At 41.3% G+C, this 12,973-nt stretch overlaps 1 protein-coding gene across 8 annotated transcripts in view; it reads right to left on the minus strand.

Moving 5' to 3' along the window:
- The window catches only part of Syt1 (synaptotagmin 1), a 544,812-nt gene that overhangs the window by 81,662 nt on the left and 450,177 nt on the right, over nucleotides 1–12,973 (minus strand). For all 8 annotated transcript variants that reach the window (XM_008765353.4, XM_063263065.1, XM_017594679.3 and 5 more), the window contains one exon: nucleotides 7,982–8,099. In XM_008765353.4, the coding sequence (XP_008763575.2) occupies nucleotides 7,982–8,099 (118 nt within the window). The remainder of the gene's footprint in view (nucleotides 1–7,981; nucleotides 8,100–12,973) is intronic.

Raw genomic sequence — 12,973 nt, forward strand, 5'->3', positions numbered from 1 at the left:
CCATTTTAGTGACCTGTTTCTAAGATTTTTCACAATGAAATGTGTGGTAACTTTCTGTTTCCATGACAAAGTAGTTGAAATACACAACTTCTAAGGTTTATTTTGGGTCCTGTTTTGGAAGCTCCATGTCATGGTTAGTGGTCTCCATTGGGTTTGGGGTGAGCTAGAATATCACAGCAGAAAATACATGGGGCCCAAAGCTATCCTCACATGGCAGCTGGTAGGCAAGGAGAGGAAGGGTCTTAGATTCCAATGTTCTATTTACCATAGCACTAGGGCTTATGATTTAAAGGTTCCGTCTTGCCCCTCTTTGGTAGCACCACAGACCAATGAGGGAGCCTTCAATGTGTGGACCTCTTGAAGTATATATATATTATATAATATATATATATTATAGCAAGGCTCTTTTATGTTTTGGGTTTGCTCATGTACAGATTTCTCATTTACTCATTGAGTTTCATAGATCAGTGTTTGGGAATACTCAAAGTGAGTGGTAAACTTGTCAGGGGCTTTTGAAAGCATCATTTCTCCATCTGTCTGTTTACTACTCTTTTAATATTTCCCAGCTCATTTTGACTTTCATGTTAAGGAGTCTATTGTAAGTTGAATTTCTTGACAATTACTTTTGGTTCAGTTAAAATATTTAAATATGTAACTTGGAGCCACCGAATCTTGTAGTAGTCAATTTACAGGGGTTAGGAAGCATTTGTAATCATGTTATACTGTTTCCTTTCCAAAAGTGCCACATATTCCCTCCTAGGATCAGCCACTGATAAAACTGAATAGTGGGAAACATTTTCATTCCAACCTAAGAAGTCCTCATATTCCTTATGGTTGAGCCCCTTTCCATCCTGTTCGACACCCTTGTTTCTATTGTGTCTCTGATACGGCTGGAGTGTCCCTGTTTTAAACTGTATCCTCTTTTTAAATATTAAAATAGCATGGCAGCTTATACATCCAAGAAACAAAGCAGTCTGTTAATATCCGATATCTAGTCTTATAGGCGCACCAATTCCATTTTGCTGTTTACGTAACCATGAGACACTAAGCAACCAACCAAGTGATTTTTAAAACAAGCAGTTTCACTTTTTTTTTTTTTTTTTCCGGAGCTGGGGACCGAACCCAGGGCCTTGTGCTTGCTAGGCAAGCGCTCTACCACTGAGCCAAATCCCCAACCCCTAAGTGATTTTTTATTAGTGACTCCCTTAATGGAATTTCTGTTTGGACTTAAAGGATATTTGAGATCAAGTTGAAGTCCTTCAATCTGCAATGTAATTAATCACCTGTTCTTCAGGTTGACTCTGGTGGGACATAAAAGTCACGTTTATTAATGGAGTGTGAAGATGGGCTATGTTGATGTCCTAGCTGTGCCAAATTCAAGGTCTGTGATTTTGAGCAAGTTGTTTCCTGAACTGTGGTTTGGTTCCATCAACGAAAGAGCATTGAGCATAGTCTGGATCCATGGCTTGGAATAGGGATTAAGTCCTTGGAATAGGGCATTGAAACAGGGCCAACCTCCACGGTGCTGCGCCCGTGTCTGAACTCACATGGCCGAGAACTGGCATGGTGGCTGGCATGCGGTGAGAACTCGGACAGTGTGAGGTGAGTGGCTGGACGTACCTGATGTCTACAGAGCTTACAGTGAACGTGGTGCTCCCTGTGGTGAACTGAGTGTATCTCAGCCTGCCACTTGATTTTAACTGGTCCCAGGGTTCGTCCATGTTTTCTTCTGCTTCCTTAGAACGGTTCAGTACTTCAGGTATTGCATGCATCTCCATTTTGTCATAGTAGCAACTGTGCCTACTTCTCAACTCACATCGATTGGGTTTGACTATTACTCTTTTATAATTCTTTTTAATAACTCAGTTTCTAGAACCATGTCATTTCTTTTTTAGAACAGTCTGTTCACTTCTCAGAGCTTCCTATTATTTTTATCAACATTATAATTAAGCATTTTGAAATGTTGCAGAATTAATTTTACATTGTAACATTCAAGCCTAAAATTATAATGAAGCTTCTGACATCACTGCCAACTTATTATGCATATTCCTGTCCCATTAGCTCAATAAGAAGCCAGCACATTTGCATATTATTGCTTGACCCTGATATCATGGCCAATTAATTTGCATATCCCTATCTAATTGGCTCAAATAAGTTTCTGCCTGTTTATTTATTGGCCTAGCTCCCAGACTAGTGGCTTTTAGTTCAAGTCAATTGAATTTGGAGCGGTTTTCTTTGTAATGCTTTCATTACCAATAGACGGACACATAGGAAGGGAGTCAAGGGCATTAGGAAATGACTTCAGAACCTGTGAAGGAAACAGCTGCCTCCATCTCCTCTTTCCACTGAAGGAGATTAAGGAGGAAAAAGACAAAAAATTCACACTTTTCAGGCAGGAGACACTAGAGTCCTAAAAGAAATATAGTCTTTTATTTGAGAAAATTCTTATATATAAATCAAAGGTTGTATTTTTCCCCCCTATATTATTGACAACAAAATTCTATCTTAGGACTTGGCTGACATAAACCTTACTTAAAATAATGATGTACCATCTAAGCTTCTAAGTGTCTTTTTTTTCTCTTTTGAGTTTAAGATGAAGAAGACACATGAGAGGGGCTTGTTTAAAAACCCCAGATTCTCCCCTAGAACGGGGTTTGAGGTGGTTCTTATTTTATTCTTATTTTAACAGGTCTCCTGATGATTCTAATCAAGACAGTCAAAATGGCAGCTCTTGATAAATTTTGCCTGAAGGAACACATTCTCTCTGCTGATTATGGTTTTTATATTGACTCTCATGGGTACCTGGGAGTAGGTGAGCTGTTTCCTTTGAACACTATTAAGCACTTAAATGGGGCTATATTCCCTAAATTATTCTTGTAGATGATGGGAAAGTAGACCAAGAACAAACAAACAAGCAATTAAAATATACCTGCTGATAATTAAGAATTTGTAGGTATGTGCATGTGTGTCAGCGTACATGTGTGTAACTCACTAACCTTTTACAGCATTAGTGTCAACTCTTAACTCCAACACCTTCTTGAAGTCCACTGTGCTCTTAAATTGCAATGGGTTTCTCCTGTAGCTAGGCATTTTGTTCTTATTTATTTGTTGCTAATCAAATGAATTCCTTTTTCAGAGGTAGGATCTCATTGTGGAAGTCACACACACTGAGATCTTCCTGCCTCAGCATCTTGAGTTCTAGGATCACTATGTCCTAGCCACCACTGGCTCTTCACAATGCTAGTAGTGGATGAAGACAGCCAGGGAGAAGACAGTGGAAGAGGACATATCCTAAATAAAGCAGAAAAATTACAATGGAGAACACTTTAAACCAGTGGTTCAACATCTTCCTAGTGCTGTGACCTTTTAATACAGTTAAATATAGTAAGATAGTTACGACTCCTAACCATAAAATTGTTTCATTGCTACTTGATAGCTGTAAATTTGTTACTGCTACCATAATGCAAATATCTGATAGGCAGGATAGCTGATATGTGACCCCGTGTGAAAAGGTCATGTGACCCCCCCAAAGGGTTGTGACCTACATGAGAGCCGCTGCTTTAACCATGTCTTGCTCAGCTGCTGTTACTTCTGATCCTTCCCCTAAGCTCTTCTTTTGCTCCTTAATGTTCATCAGCCACATTGGGGCAGATGCTTCACACAGGGTTTCCTGAACCTTCTTTCCCCTATGCTTGCTGTGCTGTTTCTCTCTCTCTCTTCTCTCTTCTCCTTCCCTCCCTCCCTCTCTCTCTCTTTAAAAAGTTAGGTGAATTTTAAGCCTCATCAAGGGATCAGGATGGCACCCTTCTTGCCACCTTTTTATATGCACATAGTTTTCTAGCAGAGAAATGACAGAAAAAAGTCTATAAGGCTGGGGTGTGTGTGCTCACTACATACAGGGAACCAGGGTGAGACCAGCCTTGTGCTTCAACGTTCTGTTTAACAAGGAGTCAGACAGGGAGGACGATTTGCCCGCAGCCTCGGATGAGAAAAGAGAATTGACTTGTGAATTTGAGAAGACAAGAAAGGAAGAGCTAACTGAGAACATTCCCAGGGATCTTGACTTATCAACACTCCCTTACCCCCCGGTTTCTAAAAATACTCTAATTTCCAACAACCCTTACTCGATCCACTTTTAGCCTATCCTGAGGACTTTTGGGTTTCAGTTCCAGATAGTGGAGGCTCCTAGGAGCCATGCTCCCCATCTTGAGCATGGGTATGTAGGAAAAGCTAAATGGTATGTTAGAGATAGTTCACATTAGGATTGAGGAACGCTCAATTCCTCCAGTGCCTTGACTTTCTCAGAACTTAAGGTTTTCTTTTTTTGTGATATTAACAGAAAATAGAAATAGAAAAGGGAGATTTATTCATTTGTTAGGATTAATTATCCTAACAAATGTAATTGATTAATCAATTATACATGTACATGCAATACATATGTGTTTACGTATATAGGTATAATAAGGAAGATTTGAGTGGAGGACATGGGAGGTATTGGGGGTGGGGAATGAGATAGAATTATATAAATACTCATGTAAAAACTTGCAAATGAATGAGTAAATGTAAAAACTTAATCTGCTGCAGAATTTTGAATAGTCCAATTACACTTGCCTTATGAGGATGAAGGGCAGGAACTTTGATCATTTGTCGTGTGGATGTGGGAAATAGGCAAAATCCTTAAGCTGTCCATTTGGAATAAACATAGTGAGAAAGAAATTGCCCGATGTTGCCAGAAACTAGTAAGAAAAGTATTTTGAAAGTATCTCCTTCCTACTTTCTCCATGTTTTATTGATCCGTTGCTAATTTTGAACTCACTCAGAGCCTGTATAAAACCTGGCCTCCTGATGACCGGAACTGATCTGGCCTGTCTATCAAATCCTGTCAGGTGCCTCCCCCACACCCCTCTTCACAGCAAATCAAGCAGCTGGGTAGATGGTCTATTGATTTCACATTTTCCAGCTTTGATAAAGTTACTAATTGAAACAGTCACAGTGATATTTGGTAAGTACTTTAACTCTCGATTTTTTTTCTAACAATATTCTCACTAATGGAGTCTGCTTAGCACTTCTACTTTGTCCACAGAGCTTAGAAGACAGAAATCATCTGTCCAATGTCAATATGTGTGGCTTTCTGCTACAGCCCTTACAGAGCCCCAGCTCTAGGACCTCAGCACAAGTCCGATTGTCAGTAGTGGCAGAGTGTGGTTTCGACTCTGGCGGAAGAGCCAGCTTTGATTCCAGTTAAACAGCCATTTCTGGCAAATGTAGTTTGGCATTTGAATCACTTGGCATGAGATCTTATGTAGTTGTGGTCTCTTTGTACATAGGCCCTCTCACTCTGAAGCAACTCAGAGTACTTGAAGTTGCTTTAGTGGTAAGTAGGTTAAGCAAATTTGAAATGCAAGACTTGTTTTTCAGGCCACAGCTCCTTGGTAAATAATTCATTATTCATTCCGCGGCTGTGAGCAGTGCCACCCCATTGTGGGAGACATAAATACAGAGCAGTCTAGTGAGAAAGAAGTCTGGTGTTGGAGGACTGTAAACAAGCTGCTAGTGGCACTTTGTAAAGACAAAGATTGGTTTTGCTGGATGGATCAGAAAAGGCGTTCCTACAGCAGTCCTACCAGGGTGAACCTTCTGGCTCCCCACGTGAACCCTTGGCTTGGGCCCCCACCTCTGCCCACTGTCACTAGGAATGTCACTCACTCATGCCATCTTTCCTGATCTCATTAAAAAAAAACACAAAACCAAAAAACATCCTTAACATGGCTTCCCCAACTTCCTTGTTTCATTTTTACCTTTGGTTTATGGCACCTCACGGCACTGTGCACTTTATTAATTTCTTGGCTCATTTTCTGTCTCCTTACATTAAAGTGAAAACTGCAGGGTCTCTGGACTGTCTTATCCGAGATTGTGAACCCAGTGCTCGGGTAGGGTCACCGTCCACATTGGTGGAGTAACTGGAAGGAATCCGACTTCAGCGGGGCCTGAAGGATGAGGAGGATTTTGCTAGACATTGTGAAAATAGAGAGGATTCCAGATAAAGAGAACTGTGTGAGAACAGAAGCAGCATGTTCCCTGGCTTGTTGAGTGTGCCGGTCCACTGGCTAAAATGAGATGCAGAACAGCATAGCTAGAAAGTGTCTACATTAGGTGATTAGTGTAATTATGATTTAATTCTACAGGCAGCAGGAAGCCCTTAAAATTAGGCTTTGTTAATGATTATAATCATTCCAGGTAATTCGAATATGGGCGTGGATCTAGGTTCTGTGGGTTCTGAAGCTACTATAATTTTTCTGCCTTTCTTTAGGAAAAAGAAAATTGACAAACTGATGGGTGCTGAACTAGATCTGACCTTTGGGTGTACCTCTTTTATGCCACAATGCTAAGCCACTGTGACAGGCTGGGAGTCGTCCTCGGTGCTCCTCTTTGCTTGGGTTCCTAGCAGTGAGCTCACGTACATAAGCACACTGACGAGTCCTGCTAGATGTTTCCATTCTCACATCCTAAAGACCAGAAGGGATGGCTGGGGTGGAGGTCAGACAGAAAGGGACAACAGTCCTGGAGAAGGGCGAGCTGAAGCATCTGTCCATGTTGGTGGGAAGTCCTCTGTAAGCCCCAGAAGAAGGCCGAACAAGATGGCTTAAAACTGATGTGGAACTCAGTTAGGCGGGGCACTAGGGCAGCCTTGAACAGAGGTAGCAAGGAGACAACTCTCATGGATGTCTGAGTGCTCGGGAAAATATGAGGCTACAAATGCATTCCTAATGGGACATGGCCACTTAGCCAAAGAGAGAGAGGTCAGGTCTCTTAAGTCTCCTCAGGGTACTAATTTGAGATCTGGAAGTAAACTATAACTATATTTAATACTTTCCTGTGCATTTGTTTTACAAATAAGCACACAAAATATTTTATATGTATTTTAGGAGGAACTATGCTTATCGCTTTAAAGGTTCAAATTCATACCGTTAGAAATGAAGCAAGTCTAAGTAGGGTCCTAGTGACAATGACATGACAGGTTCTTCAAGTTCCCTTATTGATACAGAGAAATGAATGTAGATAGCATCAGATTTGACTGGTAAATCACTGGGTAGAATTTAGCTTCAACAAGATTTAGCTGTTTTCCTTCACAGTATAAACTCACTGTGCTGCTTAAAATGTTTTTTTTAAATCAGAAAAATCACAAACTAAAGAGTCATGTCTTTTGAAATTCCATAGCTAGAAACTAGGACAGCTGTTATCTGTTTGTGCTAACCTGTGGCATGTCAGGAGAGCCCCTCACACCTTAGTGATTCACTGGAACATTAAAATTCTAATTGATTTAACCACACAGAGGAGGGAAAAATATGCTCAGACCTGGAAGCAATGAGTCCTTGAGCTGACTTTGCCTTGTGGAGGAGTTCCCGTTACTCACCGTATGTCCTGCTTGGGTTACACAGAACTTTCAACCCCAAAGCCTCCCCTCTTCCACCCTGTCTTAAGCTGTAGGATTAAACGAATCATATGAACTGTTCCTGGCTTTCTTCTTAGACAATGTCAGTTGTATAGATTTGAAATGCTGTCTTTTATAAAAGCCTTATAAAAAATCATGTCAGGTTAGCAAATACCTAATTAATAAATCCCAGGTAAAATAGAAATTTTAATACTGAGGGTGAATTTAAAAAATCCTCAAAACTATAATTTGTCACAGGCATTGCCTTTCAAGTAAGAAGCCAAAATTTTAGCTTTCAATGACATAGAAATGACAGCTGATACTTTAGCTATGGAGAAGGAAAATAGATTTCATCTTCTTTGCCAATTTCAATAAACTGAGAGTGGCTTCCTGGGGTCCTGCGTTGGCTGAATTCTGACACTGCTTCCAGCTCCGTGGGAAAGAGAGCTGCGATCAATTAAGGAGCGGGGAGTCGCAGCATGAGTGCTACACATTCGGCACCCACAGTGAAACAACGCCCGCCACAGTCAATAGCCACTGTGCACTCACCAGATAAGCCACCCACATCCATCTTCTTCAGGTTCTTGGCTTCCAGAATGACAACAGTCAGTTTGCCGGCAGTAGGGACGTAGCGGAGGGAGAAGCAGATGTCACCCAGTTTCTCTTGCTATGAAAACCAATACAGAGATATTAGTGAGTTTGGTCTCAGACATTGTGATTTCCTCAAGAGGATGGTTATGACAATTAGAGTCTGAAGACTTCAAAGTCCATGGGCATTTTTATAGTGGCCATTTCATATGATACCAGCCTTTTCTTTTTGAAGATTATCTACTCAGCTTTGGGGGAAAAAGACCATTTACACTTTAATATCCAGTAGAATATGTCTATAATTCTGGAAATGAGACGAAGATGACTACTGCCTTTGAGATGGCACTGAGGAATACTGCAAAACTCTCTGGAAATCCCCTTGCTTTATTAAAGAGCGTTATATGGTTAACTAATTTTTTTTTTATTAGAATCAACCCATCTCAGTGTTTGTCTTTTCCCCTTTCAAATAAGATTATATCTAAAGCCTATGTTAGGGACTTGGGAAGAAAGACATCTTTGTTCAGCTAAATTCTATTTATTGTGTTCTTTTTTTTTTTTTTTTTTTTTTTTGGTTCTTTTTTTCGGAGCTGGGGACCGAACCCAGGGCCTTGCGCTTCCTAGGTAAGCGCTCTACCACTGAGCTAAATCCCCAGCCCCAATTCTATTTATTGTTGAAGAATTCTTAAATTCACATCACATAAATGCACTCAAGTGCGAGTTTTTGTGTGTTTTGGTTTTATTCATGTCAAGGCAGTCTTCCTTTGTCTTTATCCTTAAACTTATAAAAATCCAGTAGCAGGCTAGAAAACTGTAACATTGTCCCACAGTGAATATCCTCCAAGCTCCTCATGGAGTTTTAAAGGACATCCAGCAATTCTGTAAGCAGGTGACTCAGAATAACTTATCCAGCTCAGCAAAGGATGATGGCATATAAAATGATCCTTTCCCAGAGAGGACTCCTATTTATCGTCTTCTCTTAAGTGGGATGTTGGGAGGTTTTAGGATTACTTATTATTTTTTACTCCAGCTAACAACCATGAGGTTCAATGTGACTATAATTTGTGTGTGTGTGTGTGTGTGTGTGTGTGTGTAGGCGTGCTTGTGAGCACACGTGTGTGGATAAGAGGTGAGAGAGAATAAAAAGAATTAAAGATATTGTACCTACCTCCTGAGATGGAAAAGGCTCCTGACAGCCATCTGACCTAAAGAATTCACTGTATGGCCCACTAGAGCTTGTTTCTTAATGCTTTCCTTCCCGAAATCTAAGTTTAATTCTGAAGAGGGAAATACTTGTGTCAGACTTCTTAGAAAGACCTGTTAGAGTATATGGAAACTACTGATACCCTAAAAGTCTTCTCATCTTGGCCTCTTCTTGGATCTGTATTTGGCCTTATTTGTAGCTAGACATAAGTACTAAATGAGCCAATTTCCAGTGTGTAAATACCAACCTTGATATAATGGAAAAAGGCATTTTCAACAAATGGTGCTGGTTCAGCTGGAGGTCAGCATGTAGAAGAATACAAATGGATCATTCTTATCTCCTTTTACAAAGCTAAAGTTCAAGTGGATCAAGGACCTTCACATAAAACCAGACACTCGCACTAACAAGAAAAAATGGGGAAGAGCCTCAAACACATGGGCACAGGGGAAAATTTCCTGAACTGAACACTAATGGCTTATGCTCTAAGATCAAGAATCGACAAACGGGACCTCATAAAATCGCAAAGCTTCTGTAAGGCAAAGGACACTGTCATTAGGACAAAATGACAACCAACAGAATGGGAAAAGATGTTTACCAATCTTACATCTGATAGAGGACTAATATCCAATATATACAAAGAACTGGAAAATTAGACTCCAGAGAATCAAATAACCCTATTAAAAATGGGGTACAGGGTTGGGGATTTAGCTCAGTGATATAGCGCTTGCCTAGCAAGCACAAGGCCCTGGGTTTGGTCCTCCGCTCTGAAAAACAAAAACAAAAATGGGGTACAGAGCTAAATAATTCACAGCTGAGGAATATCGAATGGCTGAGAAACACCTAAAGAAATGTTGAACATCTTAGTCATCAGGGAAACACAAATCAAAACAACCCTGAGATTTCACCTCACACCAGTGAGAATGGCTAAGATCAAAAACTCAGGTGACAGCAGATGCTGGCGAGGATGTGGAGAAAGAGGAACACTCCTCCATTGTTGGTGGGGTTGCAGACTGGTACAACCATTCTGGAAAGCAGTCTGTCGGTTCCACAGAAAATTGGATATAGTATGTGGGATGATCATACAGGTGAAGTGGATACCGGATAGAACAAGGCCTGATGAGAAGGAAGGATGGGCGGGAGAAAGGTTTGAGGGAAGGGACGAGACTGCAGAGTAGCTGGGGACAACATGGAAGCGGATGTTAAGACCCCACGCTCTACCTTTACAGGTTGTTGTGAGTGTTCCTAAGGGATGGATGTGTACAGGGGTTTGTGTATTTAGGTGGGCAATTATATCTTATCAATTGGATCAGAGGTTATTGGGTTGTATGTTTTTTCTTGTGGAGAATGAATTTGGGACACTGTGTAATGAATTAGGATGTGTATTTCTGCTATGGTGGCAGCCTGCCTTGGGAACTGGATGGGTAGAGAGATTGTTGCCAGGCTCAGAGAGAGGCCTTCGGCGATGTGATATGGGATGGAGCAAAGTGGGTGAGAGGCTCTGCTGACTGAGATTAAGATATCTACAGATGTCCTGGGGCACTGCGGTGCGGAATCTAGCCGGGGAAAAAGACAGCACATTTTTTATAATTTTAGAACAACAATAGCACTACCTGAGGACCCAGCTATACCTCTCCTGGGCATACACCCAAAAGATGCTCCAACATATAACAAAGACACGTGCTCCACTATGTTCATCGCAGCCTTATTTATAATAGCCAGAAGCTGGAAAGAACCCAGATGCCCTTCAACAGAGGAATGGATACAGAAAATGTGGTACATCTACACAATGGAGTACTGATCATCTATCAAAAACAATGATCACATGAAATTCTTAGGAAAATAGATGGAACTCAAAAATATCATCCTGAGTGAGGTAACCTCGTCACAAAAGAATACTCATGGTATGCGCTCACTGATAAGTGGATATTAGCCCAAGATACAGACCACAGGAAGCTCAAGAAGGACGACCAAAGTGCAGATGCTCCAGTCCTTCTTAGAAGATGGAACAAAAATACTCATAGGAGAAAATATGGAGACGAAGTTTGGAGCAGAGACTGAAGGAAGGCAATCTAGAGACTGTCGCGCCTGGGGATCCATCCTATATACAGGCACCAAGACCAGACACTATTGCGGATGCCAAGAAGTGCATGCTGACAGGAGCCTAATGTAGCTGTCTCCTGAGAGGCCCCGCCAGAGGCTGACCAACATGCAGTGCAGTGCAGAGCCAGAGGCAGATGCTCACAGCCAACCATTGAGCTGAGATCAGGGAACCCAATGGAGGAGTTAGAGAAAGGACTGAAGGAGCTGAAGGGGATTGCAACCCCATAGGAAAACAACAATATCAACCAACCAGAGCTCCCAGAGCTCCAGGGACTAAACCACCATCCCAAGAGTTCACAGGGATGGACCTATGGCTCCATCTGCAAAAGATGGCTTTGTCAGGCATCAGTGGGAGGAGAGGTGCCTGGACCTGTAAGGCTCGATGCCCCAGTGTAGGGAAATGCCAGGGTGGGGAGGTGAGAGGGATTGGGTGGGAGCAGCATCCTCAAAGAAGCAAGGGGAGATAGGAGGTTAATGAAGGGGAAACCAGGAAAGGGGATAATATTTGAAATGTAAATAAAAAATATCCAATAAAAGGAAAAAAATGTAAAAAAAGTAAGAAATGTAATTTCTTTTTTTTGTGACAGTACTTACTATATATATGTATTCATCTTTCAAAGAAGAAAGAGAATGGTGGTTTTTTTTTTTTTTTTGTATGTAAGTAGAGAGGGAGGGAGAGAGAGAAAACACGGGTCTGTCTTTCCATGCTTAACTAACGCTGTATTGAAAATGGCACCACATGTGTTTATGGCCCACTTTTTCTATTTGTGGAATCCCTGTAGTGTCTGACAACATGCCTCTTGGTTGATGAGGACATTGCTTTCATATTCCCGTGTAGATGGTTTAATTCTCCCACTTGTCTATACGAGATCCTTGCACGGGTATCACAATACCTCACCTCTGCAAAAACCATGAGTACAAAAACATTTTGGAAACATCCATGCTTTGAATCGCAGATGACATAGCTCCGTGTGGCTAGTAGTGTTATTTGTATGAGAGCATGCTTAGTTACCCTGACGCTTAGTTGACATGTCTGAGTTATTAGAATATATTATTTTTCATACTCTGAAAATACAGAGTTGGAATTAGTATTTTAGAAATTAATACAAAAGAGAGCCAGAGTCCTCTAAATTTGGTGAGGGAAGAGAAATGTACATTGACAAAATTACTCCTTGAAATGGTCATTTGGAAGCGGGCTCTATGTATAGGAATCTCCTTGTTATTAATGTTCGTCTCCTTGGTCAGCTCATTGTACTGCAGGCTAGACTACTCTCACTCCTTTACCAGGCGTGCCAGAGATGACTACGCTGTCCTAGATCATAGATCTCTATATAGCTCATGACTGGGTTCTGGGAATAGCTTGGGGTGCTAAAATAAGCTCAGTTCTATATTTCTGTCTCACCCCAAATACCCATTTTTCTTTTCAATATTTATCCTTCCTCCAGCCCATAACTTCACAATTGCAGGTAACTTTAAAAACTTCACACAGCTCGTTAGTAATGTTTGGAGACAAGCATTCCGAATCAGAGGCTGGCCTCACACTGACTGCGGCTGATGACCTTGGACCTCTGACTCGGCTGCTCATCTGTCTGTCGTGAACTCAGGGCCACAGGCATGCAGCGCCACAGAAGGTTCTCCGTTGTCTTAAGTGA

This window comes from Rattus norvegicus, chromosome 7 (genome assembly GCF_036323735.1).
Source record: "Rattus norvegicus strain BN/NHsdMcwi chromosome 7, GRCr8, whole genome shotgun sequence".
Lineage (NCBI taxonomy): Eukaryota > Metazoa > Chordata > Mammalia > Rodentia > Muridae > Rattus > Rattus norvegicus.